Source organism: Xenopus laevis, chromosome 6S, assembly GCF_017654675.1.
Source record: "Xenopus laevis strain J_2021 chromosome 6S, Xenopus_laevis_v10.1, whole genome shotgun sequence".
Lineage (NCBI taxonomy): Eukaryota > Metazoa > Chordata > Amphibia > Anura > Pipidae > Xenopus > Xenopus laevis.
The window spans coordinates 120,281,115-120,309,094 of NC_054382.1; the positions used below are offsets into that span (position 1 = coordinate 120,281,115).

General features: G+C 38.3%; 1 protein-coding gene across 1 annotated transcript in view; it reads left to right on the plus strand.

Moving 5' to 3' along the window:
- emc2.S (ER membrane protein complex subunit 2 S homeolog) overlaps positions 1-27,980 on the plus strand; it is a 61,033-nt gene that overhangs the window by 7,824 nt on the left and 25,229 nt on the right. Inside the window, 7 exon segments of the mRNA NM_001087285.1 lie at positions 3,062-3,175; positions 10,607-10,671; positions 14,893-14,978; positions 16,885-16,942; positions 25,951-26,036; positions 26,183-26,242; positions 27,811-27,892. Coding sequence (NP_001080754.1) covers positions 3,062-3,175; positions 10,607-10,671; positions 14,893-14,978; positions 16,885-16,942; positions 25,951-26,036; positions 26,183-26,242; positions 27,811-27,892 — 551 coding nt within the window.

Genomic DNA, 27,980 nt, shown 5'->3' on the forward strand with positions numbered 1-27,980 from the left:
AGGGTCAGTGTGGTTATGAAATGAATTAATTTTATTAAATAATACAGGAGACAAAAAACATCTGTTTTTTGGTACCTTTGGAGTTAAACGCATAATTCAGCCCAGCAGTTTTCACTAGTTGTCGTCCAGCACAGATGGTTCACAAAATTAGCACCCAAAAGTAAAATAAACTGCCTCATACAAGATGTCAGAATTCTTTTAGCTACAACGTGTTTTTCTAGTTGTTCTCCTAGATATAATTCACTATTTTAAAAAAAAAAGGGGAGCTTTTTTTTCCCCATTGAATTACCGAAACGACCATTTGTCACCCAAGTGTGGAATTAGTAAATACCTCCAATAGCTTACACTGGTGCGATGGATTTTAGCTTGTGCCAAGTTATCAGTAGACAGGAAACTTTGGCCGCTTATTATATTTCAATATATAGCAGCCCTTGCCAGTCTTCTGATGCTTTCCTGCTAGCTAATATTCAGACGATCCAATTAGAATTTCCTTGGATCTTCATGTCAAAAAGCATTTGCGTGTAGTCATTTATAGGAAATATTACCCGAAAGATGGTTTTGGCCGTATTTAACAGAAATCAAAATGTGGAAACACGGACAGATTTATGAAAGTTTTTGGATTTGGTTGGAGACTTGTTTCCGGAAGGTTAGTCTGGAAAATAATTTTGTCTTTTGGTTGATACAATTATTCCTTTTTTGAATGTATACATTGATGGAGTGAGAATTTTTCTTAGAGATGAATAAACGTAGTAAGTGGAAGTGAAACCCATTTGATTGCAATAAAGTTTGTGTGAACTTAGGGGCCGATTCACTAAATTCGAGTGAAGGATTCTAAGTAAAAAAACTTCGAATTTCGAAGGTTTTTTTGGGCTACTTCGAGCATCGAATGGGCTACTTCGACCTTCGACTACGACTTTGAATCGAAGGATTCGAAGTAAAAATCGTTCGACTATTCGACCATTCGATAGTCGAAGTACTGTCTCTTTAAAAAAAACTTCGACCCCCTAGTTCGGCAGATAAAAGCTACCGAAGTCAATGTTAGCCTATGGGGAAGGTCCCCATAGGCTTGCCTAACTTTTTTTGATCGAAGGATATTCCTTCGATCGTTGGATTAAAATCCTTCGAATCGTTCGATCGAAGGAATTATCCTTCGATCGTACAATCACAGAATTTGCGCTAAATCCTTCGACTTCGATATTCAAAGTCGAAGGATTTCAATTCCTAGTCGAATATCGAGGGTTAATTAACCCTAGCTATTCGACCCATAGTGAATCAGCCCCTTAATGTTGATCAAAATACTTGCCTATTTCCCATTATACTGAAGTAGCGATGTAACCAATTTCTCCAAACTGTATGCTTCTTGACCTACCTCCAAGTCTATTTTAAAGCCAAGTTAGCCAGGAGACCAGGCTTGTTAGAGTCTGACGGTGGTAAGTAATAGGAGTCCCTGAAGGCAATGCTGGGTTGGAAATAAGTTTCTCTCCTAACATTTTTAACCTTTCCTTCCCTTTTAATGAAAATAAATCAGCTTTATCAGAAAGGTCTATATACATACACCAGTAAACCCCCAATGCTACTCCTCGTTCAATAGAAACACCACATTACTTGCCTTCTATTGTGTACAAATGGTCTTCTGTATCTAAACCTCCTGGGCACGGGCTTGAGCATGCTCAGTTTGCTTCTCTATTCATCCTTTTGCTTGCAGTTGGCTTGCTTACCACTTATTCTTGGCCTCAATTTGGCTCACTACCAATGGGGCATTGCCCAGGTACCATTGTGCTCCTACCAGGCTTTCTAGGAGTTTTAACTTTGGGGTTAGATTTTTTTCTTACGTGGGACTGGGAGTTTTCCAGATATACCAAGCGCAATACATTGGATTTCACTCCTTCAGGCCACCAGTAACACCAATTGGCTGTATATAGTTGTGTCTCTTCTAGGGATGCACCGAATCCAAAAATCGTTTCTGGATTCTGCCTTTTTCAGCAGTATTCGGCTGAATCCTTCTGCCCTGCTGAACTGAGTCTGAATTCCCGAATCCGGGAAATTGTGTGACTTTTTGTCACAAAACAACGAAGTAAAAAATGGTTTCCTCTTCCCACCCCTAATTTGCATATGCGGATTCGGTTTGGTATTCGGCCAAATCTTTTGCAAAGGATTTAGGGGTTCGGTCGAATCCAAAATAGTGGATTTGGTGCATCCCTAGTCTCATTGTTCCCTCCTGGCAATCCACAGCAAAGGTATAAACTCTTTATAAGACTGAGACTGTCTTTGTCCCTTTGTCAGTCTATCCATCAGGATATTTGGCCAGTGGACTGGGGGTGGGGAGGTGTGATTTTGGTTCTATATGAGTGTAATGTTATTGTAATGTTAGTCTTAATTATGTTCATATTCTGTTGTAAAATTTTCAGTAAAAACCCTCCTCCCCTCCCTGCTGTAATCTGAGCCCAGAGCTATAAGTGAGCAGGGAGAGACTCAGGCAGGAAGTGATGTCATCAAAAAATGTATATGCAGATCAGCGCCTACGGCAACAGAGAAAGAAACAGAAAAAAATAGCGCAATATGTTTCAATATCACACCAACACCCAGTGTCCAGGTTGTTATTTTTTTTGAGGTGTATTTCCCTTTAAATTTCCACTGTTATTGGTGACATGCAACGTTTCTCCAATTTTTCCACCACTGTTTGGCTGGATTGCCTACTTACAAACTGTAGGTATAGTATATGGCTCGTAGTGTTTAGCAGGTCTCTCCCTTCTTCTCCTGTCAGCTACTCATGTTCCCATAGAGAGAAATAAAGCCAGGATAGTGTAACACCATTTATTAAAAAGTGATGCAAATTGCAATTGCAAAGATCTGAATAAAAAGCTACATAACTCAAAAACCACAAATAAAAAATGAAAACCAAATGTAAATTTTCTCAGAATATCATTCTCTACATCATATTAATTGTTAATTTAAAGGTGAACAACCTCTTTAAGTGCAATTACTAATCTTTCCCTACTGTCACTCAAATGAATTCATGTAGACGCCTTCCAACATAGTAAATTCCCCTTTCACTTTCCAGACATGCGGGACAAGATGAAAACTTGGCGAGAAGATAACTATCGGAACAGCGAACAAATAGTTGACGTCGGAGAAGAGCTGATAAACGAACACGCTTCCAAGCTTGGAGATGACGGTGAGTTTTATTTTGATTGCAAACAAATGAAAAAAAAAATGTTTTCTTGACCGCATTGTTTTTATGTGTAGCCTTCTACAGAAAGTCACCATTTTTTGTAATGAGGAAAAGTGCATGTCTGCCGAACTGTATATAAAAGATCTCCACTAAGAGGCAGAATATCAACGTTATGTGACTTTTTTTTTTTAACTCTAATAAATTTGAATGTACTCACAACTCGAATTGGAGGTTATGTATGAAAAACTTGAATGTCTAATATTCAATCGAGTAGTAACGACCCGAAAATTCAAATCAAGATTTCCTCTGAAGAAAAACTTAAATGTCATGAAAGCAATTAAAATCTTCAAGTGGAACAACAGACCTCTGTCTTTGACTTCTACATGAACTCGGCAGGTTTTAGGTAGCGATTAGTCAAATTAGAACTGTTTTCAGGGTTGAGATGTGATAAATCTCACAATCAAATTTGAATTTTTTTCAAAAATGTTAATTTACCATTCGAACCTTAAAGGGATACTGTCATGGAAAAACATGTTTTTTTCAAAATGCATCAGTTAATAGTGCTGCTCCAGCAGAAATCTGCACTGAAATCCATTTCTCAAAAGAGCAAACAGATTTTTTTTTTTATATTCAATTTTGAAATCTGACATGGGGCTAGACATTTTGTCAGTTTCGCAGCTGCCCCAGTCATGTGACTTGTGCCTGCACTTTAGGATGGAACTACTTTCTGGCAGGCTGTTATTTCTCCTACTTAATGTAACTGAATCAGTCTCAGTGGGACTTGGCTTTTACTTTTTAGTGCTGTTCTTAGATCTACCAGGGGGCTGTTATCTTGAGTTTGGGAACTGTTATCTCGTTACCTTCCCATTGTTCAGTTGTTAGGCTGCTGGGGGGGAAAGGGAGAGGGTAATATCACTCCAACTTGCAGTACAGTAGTAAAGAGTGATTGAAGTTTATCAGAGCACAAGTCACATGACTGGAGGCAGCTGGGAAATTGACAGTATGTCTAGCCCCATGTCAGATTTCAAAATGGAATATAACAAAATGTGTTTGCTCTTTTGAGAAATGGATTTCAGTGCAGAATTCTGCTGGAGTAGCACTATTAACTGATGCATTTTGAAAAAAACATGTTTTCCCATGACAGTATCCCTTTAATTTATTTGCCTTTTAAACTATGGCAACTCCAGCTACGTTTCACAACACATTCAATCAGAAAAAATGGAGAAATGTGTAGCTTCCTATACACAACTAAAAAATGGAAAAATAATAAGGGGCAGATTTATCAAGGGTCGAATATTAAATTTGTATTCAAATAGTTTTTTTGGTCAAAACTCTCTGATTCGAATTGGGAATAATCCAAACTTGATTTGAGATTTATCAAACCTTTACCCTGGGGATTATTCAAATTTGATTATTCGCCACCTAAAATCTGCCGAATTCATGTAGAAATCAATGGGAGAGGTCCAGTGACTCATTTGAAGAAGGTAATAGAAGGGATGCACAGAATCGACTATTTTAGATTCAGCCGAACACCTGAATCCTTTGCGAACGATTTGGCCGAATCCTAATTTGCATATGCACATTAGGAGTGGGAAAATGGAAACATTTCTTACTTCCTTATTTTGTGACAAAAATGTACGCATTTTCCCACCCCGCCCCTAATTTGCATGTGTAAATTAGGATTCGGTTCGGCTGTGTAGAAGGATTAGGCCGAATTCAAATTGTGTTGAAAAAGGCCGAATCCTGAACGGAATCGTGGATTCGATGCATCCCTAGTTAATGGCCTTCCTGACATTTGAGTTTTTTTTGGAGAAAAAACTCTATTCTAGTTTAGTCTTATTCGATTTGAGTTTTCGAGTCGGTAATATTCATTCGACTTTTAGACGTTCTCATTTTTTCTTAACCTCCCATTCAGAATTTCGAGTATATTCGAAATTATCAGAGTTAAAAAATATTCACATGAATTCGAAATTCGACCTTTGATAAATGGACCTCTAAATCCATTGAATTTTATGTCTTTCTCCATATATCCAGTGGTTGGTACTGAGACTCCGGTCATATGTACGTTAGAAATCTGAAAACGAATAGACACAGAACGATTTGTTGCGATGAGACACAGAACACGCACTGTGGGATTAAATGTAATAAGTTTGTGCTGCAGAATATCTCTCTGGCAGGCAAGTGTTTTGTGTTGGCTCAGTACACTGTCATCACTCCATAGGCCATGTAAGGAGGCTCGTACATTACCTCTCCCTTAGCTCCAGTACCCCTTGCTTAGTCTCAACAGCATTGCTTTCTGCTGATAATTAGGTTTCGGTGTGCAGTGGTTGTTCCAACACAAACATATTCCAGGAAAGGGTCACCTAACGTGCAGGAAATTTGACCTCGTTTGGCACAGCTCTATCATTTGGTAACTTTAAGCAATATTTAACAGATCTCCAATAGTAAAAGCTCATTTATCTTCAGAGCTGTGAACTTTGGCAGCTCCAGTGCTTCTCTTCATAATCCAGTTCACTTCTTTCCTACTCCCCCCCCCCCTTCTTTGGGATACAGCTAAAAATGTCTCTGCTTTCATATCTGTGCAAGAATCTTTGTTGAATACAAAATTTAGTTGTTTTTGTCATTCTTTGTGCCCCAATTTGTATGAACTGTAGGTGTAAGATACTGGAAATGCCTGGAAATGTGACTAGTTGGTTAACTGTGCACATGTGTCATGCCTCCTACACCTCCCACCCTCTGAATGTCTCTTTTTCATGAAATATACTTTACAGGGGGTGGGTTACTAAGGGGTCTATGGGTTTCATTGCTGTTCCTTTTAAAGGGGTTGTTCACCTTTTAGTTAACTTTTTAGTATGAAATAGAGAGTGATATTCTGGCACAATTTGCAATGATTTTTGAGTTATTTAGCTTTTTATTCAACAGCTCTTCAGTTTGCAATTTCCAATGCAAGTCCAAATTACCCTAGCAACCATGCATTTATTTGAATAATAGACTGGAATATGAATAGAAAGACAAGTAATAAAAAGTAGCAATAACAATGCATTTGTAGCCGTACAGCATTTGTTTTTTTAGATGGGGGTCAGCGACCCCCATTTGAAAGCTGGAAAGAGTCAGAAGAAGAAGGCAAATAATTACACTAACAACTATAAAAAAGAACAAATAAACGCAAATTGAAAAGATGCTTCGAATTAATCATTCTGGAACGTGCTAAAATTTAACTAAAAGGAGAGCCACCCCTTAAAGGAGAAGGAAAACCCTGCGCCCAGGGACTTTCCTTCTCCTTTAAGTGAAAAAATAAAAACTGGGTAAATTGGCTGTGCAAAATAAAAAATGTTTCTAATATAGTTAGTTAGCCAAAAATGTAATGTATAAAGGCTGGAGTGACTGGATGTGTAACATAATAGCCAGAACACTACTTCCTGCTTTTCAGCTCTATAACTCCGAGTTAGTCAGCGACTTTAAGGGGAGCCACATGAGACATAACTCTTCAGTGAGTTTGCAATTGATCCTTAGGATTCAGCTCAGATTCAAAAGCAATAGTTATGTCCCATTTGGCCCCCTCAAGTCTCTGATTGGTTACTGCCTGGTAACCAATCAGTGGAAACCAAGAGAGCTGCAAAGCAGGAAGTAGTGTTCTGGCTATTATGTTACACACCCAGTCACTCCAGCCTTTATACATTACATTTTTGGCTAATTAACTATATTAGAAACATTTTTTTATTTTGCACATCCTATTTATTTACCCAGTTTTTATTTTTATACTGCCTTTAAGACTCAGAGCATATTATATATCCTTTGGCCATTACAGTAGTTATATTTTACCAAGTTTATTGGTATTCATGAGAGCGCCCTTCCATGTTCTTTGGCCCTTTCTTACAGGCTTTGCCAAGGCTGACAAGGTATTTTGCAATTACTATATAGTGTTATTGCCTGACACACAGCTCCCTCTACCACTTTATCAAATAAATCAAAGGCATTCAATTTATTACTTTCTCGTCTCTTGGTAAGCTTGAGCACAGAACGATTTATCTGTGTATTTGTATTTATATATTGCTGCTAGGGAATGCAGATGTGAATATTTGAGCAGTATATTTATAATACAGAAATACAGGGAGTTGGTGCTTATGAAAAGCCATTCTCACTGACCCACCTGTATGAAATCTCACTTGTTATGTATATGAAAAAAAGCTTTGCATGACTATGTGAAGTATTACCATTTAATTGTCACACCTATCCGTCTTTCCTCCCATTGCATATGAAATTTATATTATTTTTCTTTATATAGAGACTGTGTAACGGCTTTTTCTACAAACTCCTTGACCCTGTCCATACACCAACCCCCATATATAAGCACCTTTCAATCCCAATTTATAAACGTCTACATTATCTCGCATATACTGATTAGTGCGGATGCTGTGTGAAAGTTGGATGTATGGGGGGGATGTATGGGGGGGCCCACTGCCTAATCAAACCACCACCACCAGTCTGTCTAGAATTGAAACCAGGGCAAAAAAAACTGGGATACAAAATAGGCCCTGGCATTTAAAAGGGGTTGTTCACCTTTTAATTGACTTTTAGTAGGATGTAGAAAGTGATATTCTGAGACAATTTGCAATTTTTTATTATTTGTGAGTTTTTGAGCTTTTTATTCAGCAGCCCTCTAGTTTGCAATTTCAGCAATCGGGTTGCTAGGGTCCAAATGGCCCTAGCAACCATGCATTGATTTGAATAAGAGACTGGAATATGAATAGGAGAGACCTGAATAGAAAGATGAGTAGTTATAACAATAAATGTGTAGCCTTACAGAGCATCTGTTTTTTTTAGATGGGTCAGTGACTCCCATTTCAATGCTGTGGACAGTGTCCAGAAGATGAAGGGAAATAATTTAAAAACTAACAAAAAAAAAAAAGAATTAAGGGAAATTGTAAAGTTGATTTGCATTAGCCATTCTATAACATACTAAAAGTTAACTTAAAGGTGAACCACTTCTACTTTTTTCCCGATAGATCACCAGAAATAATTTCCAATTACTTTTTATTTTCTATGTGTCACAGTTTTTCTAATATTGAAGTGTCATATTTTTTGTGGCCCTGTAGATCACCCATTATTTCTTGTAAAAGTCTGATAGCCGAGTAAAAGTAATAGTAACTTCAAAAAAATAAAAGTGCAATGCAATGTTGCCCTGCACTGGTAAAACTGCTGTGTTTGCTTTTGAAACACTACTATTGTTTATATAAATAAGCTGCTGTGTAGCCATGGGGGCAGCCATTCAAAGGAGAAAAGACTCAGGTTACACACCAGAAAGCAGATAAGCTCTGTAGAACATAATGGTGTTATCTGTTATCCATTATTTAAACTGTGCCATATAGTCTTACTCTTTTTTCAATTTCCGCTATTGCTGCACAGCAGTTTGTTTATATGAACTGTAGTCGTGTTTCTGAAGCAAATACACTACCAGTGCAGAGTAACACTACATGATATTTTCATTACTTTAAAGGAGAGCTAAATGCTAAAAATGAAAATGTCTAAAAATGCCATATTTTATATAATGAACTTATTGCACCAGCCTAAAGTTTCACCTTGTCAATAGCAGCAATGATCCAGGACTTCAAACTTGTCACAGCGGGTCACCATCTTGGAAAGTGTCTGTGACACTCACATGCTCAGTGGGCTCTGAGCAGCTGTTGAGAAGCTAAGCTTAGGGCTCGTCACTAATTATCCAGCAGAAAATGAGCTTCCCCTGTAATATAAGTTGATGCTACAGGGCTGATTATTAAATTCTGATGCTAATTGCACTGGTTTCTGTGCTGCCATGTAGTAATTATCTGTATTAATTACTAATCAGCCTTATATTGTGACATTTCTATTCTATGTGTACTGTATATTGTGAGTGGGTCCCTAAGCTCAGTAAGTGACAGCAGCACAGAGCATGTGCAGTGAATCAGCAGAAAAGAAGATGGAGAGCTACTGGGGCATCTTTGGAGACACAGATCTTTACTGGTAAAGGGCTGTGGTTGCCTTGGGATGGTACAGAAGCCCAAAACATAATGTATAACATTTCTAGCTACTTCTATTGTTAGACTTTAGTTCTCCTTTAAAACACTTTAATTTTTCTGGTGTTACTGTTCCTTTAAAGTCTCCTATCCATGAGAAATGCGAGTGCTGTATGGCAGCCTGGTTGAAGGCTCTTAGGATCCATTCATGTATTTGTTTTTATCAGTGCAGAGGAAGAGCCTTCTAAACATTTTTTACTTTGAGGGGCTGAGACTGATCTGACATATGCAGCATATACTCCCTTTGCAGGGTCCTGGATAAAAGGAAACCCAGGAGAATCATTCACTGCCTCCTGAACCTAAATTATTTTCATATTTGGTAGCCACAAAAGTTGTTCTTAACATTCCTTAGAGTAATCTTTCAGTGATGGATGATTATAAAACAGTAGCTAAGCCGAAATAGATGAAAACCAGAAATTGTTCTTCCAGTGCAGGAAATCATCCACCCAGTGTGTCTTCAGCCCTTCTCAGGATTCCTGGCAGTGAATTCAACCAAGGAAACTATTTCTGGACGAGTTTAAGGGGCAGATTTAGCAAGGGTCGAATTTCGAATTGGCCGAATTCGATAGTCGAACTTTTCTTTTTTAATTTTTTGGTCAAAGTAAAATCGTTCGAGCTATCATAGCAATTGTTCGAATTGATTGATTCAAACAATTTAATCGATCGAACGATTTTCAAAAAAAAAACTTTGACTTTTTAAAACTTCACCAAATTTTGGTGAAGTTCTAGGAGGTCCCCATAGGCTAACATAGCAATTCGGCAGGTTTAAAGTGGCAAAGTGTAGAAGTTTTTTAAAGAGACAGTACATTGATTTTCGAGTGGTTGAATGTCCAAAGTATTTTCAATTCGAGTCAAATTTGGCCTATTCTATAGTCGAAGTACCCAAAAAAAATACTTTGAAATTCAACGTTTTTTCATTTGAAAATTCACTTTGAACTTTGATAAATCTGCCGCTAAGAGTTAAATAGGAAAGATTTGCTTTTTTGTCTTAGGCAGAAAACCATGATGACCCTTATCCATCACAATTTACTTTATAGCAAGGGTGTGGGTAGTAAAAAGTGACTGTTTTGGTGACAGTCTGTACTTTTTTTGTGTTGTAAAGAGTGTGCTCTCCACCAATCCTCTTCAACCGCACAGGTAATGAGACCAACGTTCGTCTTCTGTGATTAAACTAAGACATTTATTATGCTTTTCGGTGTTGCTTAGGAATTTTTCTGGATCTGATAAGCTGGATATTTATCTGCTAGAGGCTGTCAACGGAATGCAAGTCTTTTATATGATGTTTAATATATTATCCTGCTGTAAGTTAATAGAAAACATACCTGCAAGATTACATTTATTTTTTTGATTCAATTATGCTTTTCCTTGTCTTTCTGAACAGTTTGGATAATTTATGAACAAGTGATGATTGCAGCCCTGGACTGCGGTAGAGATGACATAGCAATGGTAGGTCAACCCTTGCTCCCCACTATGCACAACATACTTTAATGAAGAACTAAAGCTCAGCAAAGTATAAGTCTAGACATGCTATTCCTTATGTTTTGGGTTTATGTGATAGCCCAAGGCCACCGCACCCCTCTAACTGTGAATTTCAGTACCTACTGTATATCGATGTTACCAGAACACATGATGTGAACTCCTGTTGGTTTCCTGAGTTTAAGCAGAGATGCAGTACAATACAATTATTTAGTCTTTAAAGGGGACCTGTCACCCAGACATAAAAATCTGTATGATAAATGACCTTTTCAATTTAAACATGAAACCCAAATTATTTTTTTTTATTTAAGCATTCATAGCTGTTATAAACTCATTTAAAAATCTCAGCTGTCAATCAAATATTGCCTGCCCCTCTTCCATGCCTTAGGCATAGAGGCGGGGCAGGCAATTACTTTCACTTTCCATTCAGCACTTCCTAGATGTCACTACTCTCCCCACATTCCCCCAGTTCTCTTAACCATTTAATTGTGTAGCCAGTACATGGGGATGGACATCAGGTCCCCCATTCTGGTGCACAAACAGGATTCTGAGATGATACAAGGCTTGTCTTAATAACAGTGTCCACAAAATGGCTCCTGCCTGCTTGTTATAATTATGAATCCCCAGACGGAAGGAAACAAGATTAAAAAAATCTATTAAATTAAAGTTCACTTTGATTGACTAACATGATAAAATAGGATTTGGAATTATTTTTTTGGGTGACGGGTCCCCTTTAATTCACATACATATTAATGGAAGCACTTTTTGATGTTTTAAACATTTCCAAAGACGCCTAAGCTAAGCTTGTTAACAGAATCCCAGAGCACACTGAGCATGTGCAGTGCCACTGGCACACAAGCCTAGCAAGATCCAAAATGCAATGCTTCTGTGTACAGCTTTAAAGGCTGTAGAGGTATCTTAGACCTGTCGGCTTGTATATAAGTCAACGGGAGAGGTCCCTTTACTATTTGGAAGTTGCTGGAATTAGCCCCAAAATCCGACTATTTCGGACTTATCGGGGAAAAAAATCCGAAAAACTCAGGGTTTTCAGGAAAAAGCCAGAAAAAAATTGAGCTATTCGGGAATTAAATCCGGAAAAATTGGACAATTTGGATATTTGATCGATTTTATCGAGTTTTACCCCGATCCGATTAAATTTTTTTTAATAATAAATAAGGTCAAATAGTGGATTCTAGTTTGTTCGGACTTCTTTTAATACAATTATTACATCAGAAAAATTTGGATTTTGATAAATAAGGCCCTAAATAAACCTAAATAGGCTGGTTTGGCTTCCAGTAATATCTAAGTTTGTATCAGGTACAAGCTACTGTTTTATTATTACAGAGAAAAAGAAAAATTATTTTTATCATTTTTAAATAACTTTTACGACTTTGGATAAAATCAAGACTTTGGGAGACAGCATTCCGTAATTGTGAATTTTCTAGATAACGAGTTCCAGATAATGGCTCTCATACCTGTACATCTAATTAGTGAGCTTGTTTTTCTCAATATATTCCACCCATGGCCTCCACATTTTAAAATGTATTAATGCATTGCCTGACCTTGATGCAACTAGCAATATTTATTTATTTAAGCTTTGGTTCTCTCCGATTTAGGGGTTTGTGCCTTTAAATGCATAAATATAATAGCCAGGCTGTGATATCTGTACTCTGATTTGCTCTGATATAAATGAAATCATTGCCAGTGTTATTAACAACATTCTTGCTCCGTCGGCAGATGCAAGAGTTCTTGTTCAGATGTGTACGGTATTTTTCTGTTCTGCGTCCAAGACTATCATAGAGCGGCTTTAGCTAAAGTCTATCCAAACTTCTGTTTCTGAAAAATCAAGAACGCATCATGAAATGGAAGGGTGTGAAACCCCTACTGAATAATCAGATTTTCGGAGACATAAAAGCTCTGGCAGCAGCTACATGTTAGCAGATGCTCATTAAATGGGAACTAAATCCCTCTTATTTTAACCTCTCCGAACTTTGTAACATTTTTTTTTTAATCATGTCAGGTTTGCATTTGCATGTATGATTAACTAGTTAAAGCTGAGCCTGCATCAGCATTATCTGTGTATCCATTGAAGTTGTCCGTTTTAGGGCATATTTAGGTGAAAAAGTCCAAAGCAGATAAGTTCATTTTGTCAGTTACAGAAGATTAGAAAACTCCACCAGTACAGGCAAAGCAGATACCATTATTTTACTTGAATAATGCAGTGGGAAGGATTATTATCCTTTATTTATATAGTGCCTGTATTTTCCACAGCACTTTACAAAAGATTATCCTTCAATCACATCATCCCCCCCTGCAGACTGCAGTTTACAGTCTGAGACAGTAGTTGCTGACCCATGGTCAGGGTTCCTCTAAGCCAGGGGTCCCCAACCTTTTTTACCCGTGAGCCACATTCAAATGTAAAAAGAGTTGGGGAGCATGAAAAAGTCCCTTGGGTGCCAAATAATGGCTGTGATTGCCTATTTGGTAGTCCCTGTGTGGACTGGCATCTTACAGGAGGCTCTACTTGGCACTTTACTTAGTTTTTATGCAATTAAAACTTGCTTTCAAGCCAGGAATTCATATATTAGCACCTGCTTTGAGGACATGGAGAGAAACATCCAAGAGGTTGGTGAGCAACATGTTACTCACGAGCTACTGGTTGGGGATCACTGCTCTAAGCTAATGATCCCCAACCAGTGGTTCGCAAGTACCATGTTGATCACCAACCCCATGGATGTTGCTCTTAGTGGCCTCGAAGCAGGGACTTATTGAATTCATGACTTGGAGGCAAGTTTTAGTTGCACAAAAACTAGGTCTACTGGTGAGCAGAGCCTCCTGTAGGCTACCAGTCCTCATAGGGGTTACCAAATAGCCAATCACAGCCTTATTTGGCATTCCTATGAATGTTTTTCCATGCTTTTGTTGCTCCTTAACTCTTTGAATGTGAATGTGGCTCACAGGTAAAGAAAGGTTGGGAACTCCTGCTCGGCATTGGTGTATTAGTCCTTTTCACCCCAAATCTGTCTCAAATTGAACTTCACACTTAAGAATCAGATGTATCTAGGTGAGCAAATTAACACTATCCCAAAATCTCATTGTATCTCTTGCCAGTGCTTAAAGCCCTGCTCAAGTCAGGACAGGCCCCTATCTCTCTCTCTTGGGGGCAAATTCACTAAGCGCCGAACGCTAGCGTTACTTCGCTATCGTTTGGCATTTTCGTTACTGCGCAAATTCACTAACGAACGCTGGCGTAGTTTCGCTAGTGTTACTTCGCACCCTTACGCCTGGCGAAGTTTCGCTAGCGACGAAACTATGCAAATTCACTAACGCGCGCAGTGTACTGAACGCTACCTTTTACGCTAGACTTCCTTCGCCACCTCAGACCTGGCGAAGCGCAATAGAGTAGATAGGGATTGCTTCAAAAAAAGTCAAAATTTTTTCTAAGTCCCAAAAAACGCTGGCATGTTTTCTACATTATGGGTGATAGGCTGAAAAAGATCGAAAAAAAATTTTGGGGCTCCCCTCCTTCCCCCCTACATTTCCTGACTCATGGCAACTTACCTAGACAGTGGGCACATGTGTAGGGCAAAATAAAATTATTTGATGTTTTGAAGGTTTTCTAGGCATTTTTAGTGCTGATACGTATTCCTCCATTGAAATTTGAATTTGGTGCCGTATGCAAATTAGCCTTCGCTAGCGTAACTTCGCTTTACTTAGCGAATCAACGCTAGCGCAACTTCGCAACCTTACGCTACCCCTGAGCGCAACTTCGGGTTTTAGTGAATTTGCGAAGTGCTGGCGAAACTACGCCTGGCGAAGTGCGGCGAAGTTACGCCTGGCGCAACTACGAATCTTAGTGAATTTGCCCCTTGGTGTTTGGGAGGAAACCCATGCAGACATGGGAAGAATATGCACATTCCCTGCAGATAGATGTGTTGCTGGGTTTGTTGGCAAGTTGGACTCCATTGCTGGAAGGCTGTGATAATAGCAATTGCGCCTATGTAGAGGACGATGCAAAACTCCGGATGAGCTCCGCCATTATCGCATCGGGAATTGATGTTTGCGCCTATGTAGACCCAGGGTTCAAGAATCGTTTTCTGATATCGATATTTAGTCAGAGTATTATGATGAAAATGTTGTATTTTCTTTAGCACCCACATTAATTCCTGTTTTTTTTTTTTCTTTCTAAAGTCTTGTCTTCAAGAACTAAGAAGGCAATTTCCTGGGAGCCACAGGGTGAAAAGGCTAACTGGCCTGAGATTTGAAGCTATGGAAAGGTAACCATATTAGAAGGCTATGACTAAATGTCCCAGTGACACGAAACGCATTAGGCATGAGATGTTTATAAAAAAAAAGTTCATATTTTTACTTGTCATCAGTCTGATCTATGCGTGACCTATCAGAGTGCCTTGTTCCAACATTTTGTTTACCTAACCATATTAGATCCCAAGGCAACTAGATGTGGTAGATGGGATTAGTATGTATAACTGTGCATTCTTCCTTCTGAGATGGTTGGACTGTGAGATAAATCACATATGTTAAATAAGACTTTTATTGCCAGATAGCTTGCTCCCATAACCAGTAATACTGAACATGAGCACAGCATTGCCTATACCACTAGGTAGTGCTACTGAAAAATGCCCAGCATTATTCAGAAACTAGTGTCTGATCTGGTTTATATTTTTGTAAATACTGAACCAATACAGAATAAAAGTCAGCCATTTGGCCAGGCCTTAAAGGAGAACTAAAGCTTAAAGGGATACTGTCATGGGAAAACATGTTTTTTTTTTCAAAATGCATTAGTTAATAGTGCTGCTCCAGCAGAATTCTGCCCTGAAATCAATTTTTCAAAAGAGAAAACAGATTTTGTTATATTCATTTTTGAAATCTGACATGGGGCTAGACATTTTGTCAATTTCCCAGCTGCCCCCAGTCATGTGACTTGTCCTCTGATAAACTTCAGTCATTCTTTACTGCTGTACTGCAAGTTGAAGTGATATCACCCCCACCCCCCCAGCAGCCTAACAACAGAACAATGGGAAGGTAACCAGATAGCAGCTCCCTAACACAAGATAACAGCTCCCTGGAAGATCTAAGAACAGCTCTCAATAGTAAAAGCCAAGTCCTACCGAGACTGATTCAGTTACATTAAGTAGGAGAAATAACAACCTGCCAGAAAGTAATTCCATCCTTAAGTGCAGGCACAAGTCACATGACTGGGGCAGCTGGAAAACTGAAAATATTTCTAGCCCCATGTCAGATTTCATAATTGAATGTACAAAAAATCTTTAGAGAATTGGATTTCAGTGAAGAATTTTGCTGGAGTAGCACTATTGATGTGTTTTGGAAATAACATGTTTTCTGATAACAGTATCCCTTTAACTAAAGAAGTAGCTAGAAATGTTGTACATTATGTTTTGAGCTTCTGTTCCAGCCCAAGGCAACCACAGCCCTTTAGCAGTAAAAATCTGTGTCTCCAAAGATGCCCCAGTAGCTCCCCATCTTCTTTTCTGCTGATTCGCTGCACATGCTCAGCCCTGTAGCATCAGCATAATTTACAGGCCAACCTCATTTTCTGCTTGATAATTTGCAACAACCCCTAAACATAGCTTCTCAACAGCTGCTCAGAGTCCACTGAGCATGTGAGTGTCACAGACATAGACAACATACCAGTTTGAAGTCCTGGATCATTGCTGCTATTGAGAAGCTGAAACTTTAGGCTGGTGCAATAAGCTTAGTGTATAATATATGGCATTTTTAACCATATGAATCTTTAGGGTTTAGTTCTCCTTTAAAAGGGGTAGGCCACCCTTTAGTATGCTGTAGACATTCATATAGGTTTTCATTTTTTGTGGGTTTTGGCTTGTTGTTCAGCAGCCCTCAGGTGTGGAAATTGATGGGGTCCAGTTTACGCTATCATAAGGCAACATATTAAACGGGAGACTGGAAAATTAGTAGGAGAGGGCCTGACTAGAAAGCTAACTAAAAAAAATAATAATTTAACAGATTGTCATACACAATAGTCATTTGACCAGGACAGTGGGCACAACACATTGTATAACTATTGACCAACCTAGCATTAAACACCTTGTAAATATAGCCTACTGTTTAGGGTTGTTTAGTCAAATGTGCATTTTGTGGAACAAATTTCCCAGTGGTTATCACTTTCCTTTTTTGGAACAGGTACGATGATGCGCTCCAGATATATGACAGAATATTACAAGATGATCCAACTAACACAGTAAGTAGAAGATTGTGCCTGTAGTAGGTAATTTGAGAGAAGCAGCCTGAGCATATGCTTGGCTAGCAAAATATTGCTTCAGTCCATGCTAGCTCTCCCTCTGGGAAATGCGCTTCTTCTCAATTATTTTATTATTATTATGCCTGCATGTGAAATGTTATAGTAAGGACAATTAGTGGTCCACAGAGAAGGTCCCTATGTGGATCAAAACGTCACGTTGGCTGTTCATGCAAATTTGAATACACTTTCAATTTTTTTCACAAGATATCTGTGTTGCTGGTCTCTTTTTGAAATAAATATATATATATATATATATAGATAGATGCAATCAGAAGCACTCACGGTTACAGTGATCAAAGTATTTCTTTTATTGGAGTGTTACAAACTACCCCACATCAACGCGTTTCGGTTCTCTCAGAACCGTCGTCAGGGTTCTGAGAGAACCGAAACGCGTTGATGTGGGGTAGTTTGTAACACTCCAATAAAAGAAATACTTTGATCACTGTAACCGTGAGTGCTTCTGATTGCATCTATCTATTCTCCTCTGAGGAGCACCCGGGACTTGATTTATTGAGGGTGAGTGCCGGTGAAGCATTTGACTATATATATATATATATATATATATATAAAGGCTACGGCACAGATTTCCGCACAGTAAAGGACACTAACACAGCTTTTCACGTTTAAACTGCACCTTTGCTGGCTTTTATTTTCAACAAAACACAGTTCTTCAGCCCACTGGCTTCCCATGGGGAATCACATAACATCAGCAGTCCTGCTTCACACCCTCACTGGTGTTCTCTTTGAGTTTAGTCTTTTGCTGGCTTTCAGCGGACCACAAATCCCAGAATCCTCTCTGGGCACACTTGAGACACTCTGGGCACATGTGGCCCCTCCTCCACTCCAGGAGGTCTCTAGGGGGAAGCAGCCCTGAGGTGTTGCTCCACACCTACCTTTTAACTAGCAAACTACCTCTAATTAGGCAACTGCAAACCCTTACATGGAGCAAGGAATGGAAGCCCACCTTGAGCTCTTCCATCCTCTCCAGGGACCCTTAGTCCAGTTTAATGCTGGTGAAATACACACAATATTGTGCCCTTTAGGCACCCTTATCTTAATAAATATATATATTTTATATATATATATATATATATATATATTTTTATATATATATATATATATATTTATATATAAATATATATATTTATATATATATATATAAATATATATATTTATATATATATATATATATATATATATATATATATATATATAAATACACAAATGCCATGAATATCCTTAATATATCCTTATAAACAGTGAGTAGTGATGTCATCAGTTATATAAACGGTGGGTAGTGATGTCATATTTGTCACATGAAAAACTAAAACTTGTGTTTTATAATAAATAAAGTACCCCTTGTTGGAAAATGAGGATATTCGAAGTAACCTTGGAGTTCAATGACCTGTATAAAAGCACTCGGCCTTTGGCCTCGTACTTTTATATGCCTGTGGAACTCCTTTGTGACTTACGATATCCTTATATTTTACAATATGGGGTACTTTATTCACTATATACTGTATATACTACTAACTTATAAGCAATGAATTAAACTGGATGAATGCCTCCTTAAAAATTAAACTTCATAAGAGTAAATTACTCCCCTGTTGCATGGGATCTTTTTTTTTAACCTTAAAATCGTAACTGTCACAAATTCAGCCAGTATCAGAATTACTAGTAATGGTGTCCGGGGAAAAATGATGTCAAGAAAGAGCCAAAGATTCCGCAAGGAATGCTGCACGTATGCGACATGTTCCCTTATTTATGTCCTGGCAAATAGCCCAGGTGGAAAAGTGAAACTGTCCTCTCTAGAATATAAAAGGAACATGTGGATTGTATGAGCATCATTGGCTGTATGGATATATCTCGTATAAGAGGCTGATTCCCATTTGCTTTGCTGCTGTTTCTGATGCAATTGCCATTTATCGCTGATGTTTGGGGGATGGATTTTATTTTTTGTTTGGTCTGACCTTTTGAGCATTACCTTCAGGTGACTACTACTGACCCTGTCTGTGTTCAAATGAGGAGTGAGCATGTCCTACAATCCGTACCAGAAGCACAGTAGCAGGGGGTTGCCTGTGTGACTGCAGGGCTGTGATTGGCTAAGACAAACCAGTTCCCTATGAGGTCAGCCTTGCTGCTGATTGGTTCCTATAGTACAGCGCAGTTTGCTGAGTGCCCCTGCACAGCCAGAGAATTCAGCCAGCAGGAAGTGGAACAGATGGGCGGGACTAGTAGGGTTGTTTTGGAATTTTTCAATAAATCAGCCCCAAACACACTTATTTTAAACACATTCCCTCTGTCGTTTGAGGGGTATAATACACTGGCAGTTTCCTCCCTGTTTTTACACAGTTTGTCTCCTTTAAGCAGTTACTAATCTTAAAAGACATCAGGGCTTAATTAATAAACAGTGGTCACATTTGCACCTGGGCAGTAACCCATGGCAACCAGTCAAAGGTTGCTTTACTTGTTGAACCTACAGGTGGCTTTGATTTTGCTATGGGTTACTGGCCCGCTGCAAATTTGCCCACTGTTTAGCAATGAACCCCTCTAAGTTTGCCCACTGCCTAATAGTAGTAAATCATAACAACCAATAAGATGTTTGCTTTTAAACAGGTGACCAGTAAATTCTGCCTGTTGCTATGGGTTACTGCTACTGGGCAAACTTAGCCCCTTTTATTACATATGGAGGTCTCTTCTTGGACAAAGGACAGCTTTTTATCACTTGTAACTAGGGATGCACCGAATCCAGGATTCTGCCTTTTCAGCAGGATTCAGCCGAATCCTTCTGCCCAGCTGAACTGAAACTGAATTCTAATTTGCATATGCAAATTAGGGGCGGGAGGGAAATTGTGTGACTTTTTGTCACAAAACAAAGAATTAAAAAAATTATTTCCCTTCCCCCCAAATTAGGGTTCGTTATTCAGCCGAATATTTCGTTAAAGGGATACTGTCATGGGAAAAAACATTTTTTTCAAAATGAATCAGTTAATAGAGCTGCTCCAGCAGAATTCTGCATTGAAATCCATTTCTCAAAAGAGCAAACATATTTTTTTATATTCAATTTTGAAATCTGACATGGGGCTAGACATATTGTCAATTTCCCAGCTGCCCCAAGTCATGTGACTTGTGCTCTGATAAACTTCAATCACTCTTTACTGCTGTACTGCAAGTTAGAGTGATATCATCCCCCCTCCCTTTTTCCCCCCAGCAGCCAAACAAAAGAACAATGGGAAGGTAACCAGATAACAGCTCCCTAACACAAGATAACAGCTGCCTGGTAGATCTAAGAACAACACTCAATAGTAAAAACCCATGTCCCACTGAGACACATTCAGATACATTGAGAAGGAAAAACAGCAGCCTGCCAGAAAGCATTTCTCTCCTGAAGTGCAGGCACACGTCACATGACTTGGGGCAGCTGGGAAATTGACAAAATGTCTAGCCCCATGTCAGATTTCAAAATTGAATATAAAAAAATCTGTTTGCTCTTTTGAGAAATGGATTTCAATGCAGAATTCTGCTGGAGCAGCACTATTAACTGATTCATTTTGAAAAAAAGTTTTTTTTCCCATGACAGTATCCCTTTAAGGATTCGGGGGTTCAGCTGAATCCAAAATAGTGGATTAATTGCCTCCCTAAACTAGACGTTCTCCCTCTATATGCCTAGCATCGCTGTTCCCCCTGCCATCTGCCCCTCTGTCGCCCATTTAAGGATGGGAACACAAGGGGTGACATTCAGAAGACTAGACAATGTTTGCTGTACAGGTATAGGATCCGTTATCCGGAAACCCATTATCCAGAAAGCTCCAAATTACGGAATGACCATCTCCCATGGACCCCATTCTATCAAAATAAGCAAACTTTTTAAAAATGATTCCCTTTTTCTCTTTTACAATAAAACAGTACCTTGTACTTGATCCCAACTAAGATATAGTTAATCCTTATTCGAAGCAAAACCCGCTTATAGGGTTTATTTAATGTTTAAATTATATTCTAGTAGTTTTAAGATGTGAAGATCCAAATCATGGAAAGATCCCTTATCTGGAAAAACCCCCAGGTCCCAAGCATTCTGGATAACAGGTCCCATACCTATATAGGACTGGTGTATACAGTAAGCTCACAGATAAAATACATTCTGCATTTTAGTTGCCCTTTAAAATACTGTTTTTTTGGGGGTTTTATTAATGTTAATTTTACTTATAAGTTTGTTTTCACTCCTCAACAATTGTTGATTAAAAAATAAAAAAAACGCCCCGGAGCCAGCTCTTGACTTTCTAGCTTTGTTTTCACCCAAGGATAATCGGAGCTGAGCTTGGCTAGATTTAATGTTTTCTAGGAGAAACCTAAACAGAAACGTTTGATAAATTGTCAGGTATCGAAATTGTTTATATATCATTTACCTGCTAATTATTTCCACATGCACATGTGGCTGCTGCGAGGAGGAAATAGTCTCTGGATCTTAAGCAGGACTTTTGCTGAGTTTATTTTGGCAAATATCACAGACTATCACTTTTTCTTATACGTGTGCTGACACATGGACTTGCTTAGATGACAGTATAAAGCAAAAAAAAAACGAGGGTGGCCGTAAGGCAGCCAAATAGCCTTGCTTGGCCTCAAGTCTTATAACACTTCCTTGTTTGGAAGGGTTAAATGCGGGTTAACCCTTACCGTGCTGGTGGTGACCCAATGTAATCTGAGCTGCAATGTGATTGGCTATAGGAAAGGCTTAGTTCACACTACTGATTATTTTTAGAGATGTGCTAAAGTCATCATTTTTGCATCAAATCCCTCTGTAATGTTTTGGGGAAAAAACTGTCAGTTGATCGAGGTTTTTAAGTCATGACATTTAATAAAAGGGGTGGTTCACCTTTGAGTTAACTTTTTAATATGTTATACAATGGCTAATTCTAAGCAACTTTTCAATTGGCCTTCATTTTTACTTTTGTTTTTTAAGAGTTTTTGAGTTATTTCTTATGACTCTTTCCAGCTTTCAAATGACCCCAGCTAAAATGACAAATGGTCTGTAAGGCTACAAATTGTTATTGGTCCTTTACTTATCTTTCTATTCAGTCCCTCTCCTATTTACATTCCAGTCTCTTATTCAGATCAGCGCATGGTTGCTAGGATATTTGGAACCTAGCAACCAGGCTGCTGAAATTGCAAACTGAAGAGCTGCTGAATAAAAAGCTAAACTCACAAGCCACAGATAAAAACGAAAACCAATTGCAAATTGTCTCAGAATATCACTCTCTACATCATACTAAAAGTTAATCCATTTTAAGTAGGAATCCACTATTTTGGATTCGGCTAACCCCCGAATCCTTTTGCGAAAGATTGGGCCGAATACTGAACCGAATCTGAATCCTAATTTCCAAATGCAAATTAGGGGTGGGAAGGGGAAAATGTTTACTTCCTTGTTTTGTGAGAAAAAGTCACGCGATTTCCCCCCGACCCTAATTTACATATGCAAATTAGAATTCAGATTCAATTCTGCCGGACAGAAGGATTCGGCCGAATCTTGCTGAAAAAGGCAGAATCCTGGCTGAATCCCAAACTGAATCCTGGATTCGGTGCATCCCTAATTTTAAGGGGGTTATTTATTAAAGTCAGAATGCCAGAAACTCGAAAAATTCAAGGTTTTTTTCCATAAATGTATTATATCCCAAGGCTGCTAAATTTCTGAATCCAAAAATACTCCAAGCTTTCAGGGTCCTATAGAAGTCAATGGCAAAAGTCCCATTTCAAATTTGAAGATATCATGGTCTGCGCTGCGTTTTGGCCAAAAATCCTGAAAAAATCCAGGGTTTCGCAAAAACCCGAATTTTTCAAGTTTTTTTCCGAACCAATTTTATTTAGTTTTTTCAATGATAATTAAGGTCAAATTGTGGGTTCTAGTGTGGTTGGACTTTTTTTACTTAAAACATTTGAAAAATTGGATTTTGATAACCCCCCCTAAGAGTTAAAATCTAAGTTACATTTTAATATGTTGTAAAATGCAAAATTCTTGTAAACTTTTATACTGGTCTTTAATTTTTTAAAAAAAATTTGAGTTATTTGGTGCCACATTCTGACTCTTTCAGCTTTCAAATGGGAGTCACTGACCCCTCCCCCAGCAGCCAAAAAACTATTGCTCTGTGAGGCTACAATTCTATTATTACTTTTTATTATAGGTATAGTATTCGTTATCCAGAAAGCTCCGAATTGCGGAAAAGGCCGTCTCCCATAGACTCTAATTTATCCAAGTAATCCAAATATTTAAAAATAATTTCCTTTTTCTCTGTAATAATAAAACAGTACCTTGTACTCGATCCCAACTAAGATATAGTTAATCCTTATTGGAAGCAAAATCAGCCTATTGATTTTATTTATGTTAGCATGATTTTCTAGTAAACTTAAGGTATGAACATCCAAATTATTATCCAATAAGGCTTAATTATATCTTAGTTGGGATCAAGTACAATGTATTGTTTTATTATTACAAAGAAAAAGGAAATCAATTCTAAAAATTTGGATTATTTGGATAAAATGATATGGGAAATGGCCTTTCTGTAATTCAGAGCTTTCTGGATATCAGATCCCACACCTGAAAATTAAGTTATTCTTATTATGTAGCTGGCAAGTAACTAATTAATGAAATGTATCATCCCTATCCTGTACCCTGCTGGAAGGATAAATTACACATAAATGTATTCACAAACAGGACGGGATCATGTTTGGCTCACAGGTAGTTACATGGTTCCATATAGTAACTGGATGGGGTTCTAGAACTTGGTACTGAGTATCTGCTTTCCTTTAGTCAGCCTGACACAGGGAAACCAACCCAGCTTGATATTTTAAAGGGGAACTATCGCGAAAATGAAAATTTTATATTAGCTTCATCATACTGAAATAATAAACTTTCTAAATACAATCAATTACATATTATGTGCGGTTTCTGAAATAATCAAGTTTATGTTCACTATCCCTCTCTCAGCATCTGTTTCTCTTCATTCTGACTTCATTCAGGAGATGAATGATCCAATATATCTTATGGGGGGGGCTACTTTGGCCTAGATAGAAGATGTATCACTCTATTAAAATCACCAGACATCATGTCTCTCTACATGCAGAATTTGTGCAAAAGGCAGTTATTTTGTTGGATTTTGTTTATACTGGAATCAGTTGAGTGAGCTCTAATACATCTGCTAGGAAAGGAAGCCCCCCTATAAGATATATTGGATCATTCATCTGGCACCCAACTGCAGCATGGAGACAGAATGAAGAGAAACAGATGCTGGGAGAGGAAGAGTGAAAATAGATCTCTTATATACACTAATGCCTTTTGAATATGTAAGGAGTGTTTTTCCCTTTAAATGGATTACCCAGAATGCATTGAGATGTATAGGTCAAAGTTCACATGAGCCTTAAATAGGGGCACTTGATAATGTTCCTTTATTCACTTGATAAAGGGTATTGGACCCGAAACATGTTGTGTTGCCACTACTCGAATAAAAGTTATCTGCAGTAATACTGCTGGAGCTCCTTTTCCTTTTTCTAATTTTTGATTTCACTAAGCAGTTGCAGCACAGAGCAACTATAAAGGAACTGGACATAACCTTTTTTCAATTAAGTACTAACCATCATCCCTTTCTTCTATTTTTAATTTTTAATGTACCGGAATCGGTTATTTTAGTGAGCTCTAATACATCTGCTAGGAACGGTAGCCCTCCTATAAGATATATTGGATCTAACTGCCAATGAATATCTGACACCCAACTGCTGAATGAAGAGAGAATGAAGAGAAACAGATGCTGAGAGAGGAATAGTAAAAAATTTCAGAAACAGTGAAGAATATCTAATTTATTGTAATTACAAAGTGTCTTATTTCAGTATGCTGAAGCTTATATTATATTTTCATTTTCACAATAGTTCCCCTTTTAAGTATGAAATCACTAAAATAAGAGAAAATCCTATGTTATCCTATGTTATCCTATGTTAAAGGGCTTGTCAAGTCTAAAATAGAATAAGGCTAGAAATGCTGTATTTTGTATACTAAATATAAACATGAACTTACTGCACCACAAGCCTAATCAAACAAATCATTTATGCTTTCAAAGTTGGCTACAGGGGGTCACCATCTTGTAACTTTGTTAAACATCTTTGCAAGACTAAGACTGTGCACATGCTCAGTGTGGTCTGGGCTGCTTAGGGATCGTCATAAACAAAGCTGCTTGAGTTCTGCATGGCTGGGAAGTAAGGCGGGGGCTCCCCCTGCTGTTCATAAGTATGATTGTTTCCCTGCTCAGCAGTTAGGGACCATCTGACAATTCCTATCCACAGCAGTAAATGAAGGGAGAATTTCACTCCATACAGTCAGGTTTCTTATAAAAACGGTACACATTTTTTAATTAAAGTATATTGGAGACAGGTTTTTTTTTCATTAAAGAAAGTAAAAATGGGATTTTATTTTTTTGCCTTTATATGTCCTTTAACTGGGGGAAGACAAATTTCCAATATACAAATCCACACATTAGTTTACATAGCAAACTTAGTCAGGCATGGTAATTGTGATGAGACCTTTAGCTCTCCAGTACCAAAATCACCCATTGCGTCTTTCCCTGACATATGTCCAGAGATTATAGGAATGACAGGAAGCAGAGATGCCACTCTGAATGGGATCTGAGGATTAGCCTCCCCTGCTGGTGTGTAATTACAACACTCGGGCTCTTGGGATGAAGTGATGCATACAGTGAAAGAAAGGCCCATACAATGGCATTGTAGAGGTACTTTGCATTGCTTCTGCGGCACCATAGGGTTTGTTTATGTTCTCCAACAATCAAACAGTGGCCATGCCATGAAATTCCTCTGGCATTGAGATAATAATTTGCACAGTCAAATGACCTTCTTTAGAAATAAAACCTTAGGGAATTATGAGCACCTAATCCTCTATTAATGTCACCCTCCAGGCAACAAGAAAGCGAAAGATAGCCATTCGCAAAGCTCAGGGAAGAAACGCGGAGGCCATCCGAGAACTGAATGAGTATTTGGAGCAGTGAGTGTCTTTTTCTCCCATTCTGATATATATATATTTTTTAATCAAAATGGAATTTGCATTTGATTTAGCCCTTTGCTTCCAAGCTGTTCACTTATTCTTTCCCACGTTGTTCTCCCTCAAGTACTTTCCCCTTATCCTTTCAGATTTGTCGGTGACCAAGAAGCTTGGCACGAACTTGCAGAGCTTTACATCAATGAACTTGAGTAAGTTATTAAAGCGCTTCTTGTGCTCTCGACACTCCATTGCCCGTGGGTCAGGCAGGTTGGCCAAAATGTTTACGTCAGTGATCCCATTGTAAATTATTTTCATAAATACATTTTTTAGTTTTGACATCGCAAGGGTCACCGTGTTGTTTGTGGGCCGGTTTGGAGTGATCTTTGTAGTCCTCCATGATCAATTTGAAACTCGGTTATCCTCAGAATTCAGTTATCCTAAAAGGGATTTCTAGCCAGACAAAGGTTGGGAAGGGGGAGGTTGTTTAATCAAGACAAGATTCTTTGTTGCCAGGGTGCAAAGCCTGGGGTTATGAGGAATTCTGAATGGAATAGGAACATTCTTATTGGATATTTAACGTTTTTGTTAGGTGTTTTATTGCTCTAGTGACAGGAGGAAATCCCAGTGTGAAAGGATTAAGCACAAGCTTTAGTTTAGATTTAGTAAGATCACAACATTCATTCCATCTTCTGTCTTAAGGCAGAGGCGAGTCGTTTTATCATCATTTTATTATACTGCCCTTCCTAAATATTATTATTATTATTATTTCTCCTTGTCCATTGGGAATGTGGCTCAAAAATGTCTGGGGCTTGCTCTTAAAGTAAGTGCTGTGCTCCCAGTATTTTAGGCTTAGTGATTTTCCACCATCCCCTTTCCCAAACACCTTACTTTCCAAACTTGTATACGCTAGACTTTAAAGGAGAACTAAACCCTAAAAATTATTATTTCTAAAAAAAGCCATATTTTATATTAACTTAACTTTTAGCTTGTCAATAGCAGCAATGATCAAGGACTTCAAACTTGTCACAGGGGGTCACCATCTTGGAAAGTGTCTGTGACACTCACATGCTCAGTGGGCTCTGAGCAGCTGTTGAGGAGCTAAGCTTAGGGCTCGTCACTAATTATCCAGCAGAAAATGAGGTTGGTCTGTAATATAAGCTGATGCTACAGGGCTGATTATTAAATTCTGATGCTAATTGGACTGGTTACTGTTCTGCCATGTAGTAATTATCTGTATTAATTACTAATCAGCCTTATATTGTGACATTTCTGTTCTATGTGTACTGTATATTGTGAGTGGGTCCCTAAGCTCAGTAAGTGACAGCAGCACAGAGCATGTGCAGTGAATCAGCAGAAAAGAAGATGGGGAGCTACTGGGGCATCTTTGGAGACACAGTTCTTTACTGCTAAAGGGCTGTGGTTGCCTTGGGCTGGTACAGAAACCCAAAACATAATCTACAACATTTCTAGCTACTTCTTAAGTGAGGCGTTAGTTCTCCTTTATGGGACTAGGAAGCTTCATAAGAGCAACGAAAAAAATCCCTGTAATTTGCTCATAAACAGCACCCGGCTGTAGCAAATAGTCACTGTCAATCCCCTGTGCTAAATTCAGTGAATGGAAAAAGCTCAAAATAAGTGTATTCTAAGGATTGTAAATTGGGTATATTTTCCCTTTTTTATTACATGTTTTTTGTTTGTTTATGCAGATTAAATAATTGTGTTTAATTCAGTGTAGCAATGTTCTCACAGCATGTAACACTTCTTTCTTTCCCTCTAGCTACGCCAAAGCTGCTTTTTGTTTGGAAGAACTCATACTGACTAATCCACACAACCACTTCTATTACCAGCAGTTTGCTGAAGTGAGTACACGGAATCTGGTTCGACATATCTGCCGAACAGTAGTATGAAACATCCTTCATATAATGCCCTGCCAAAATGTTCAGTAAA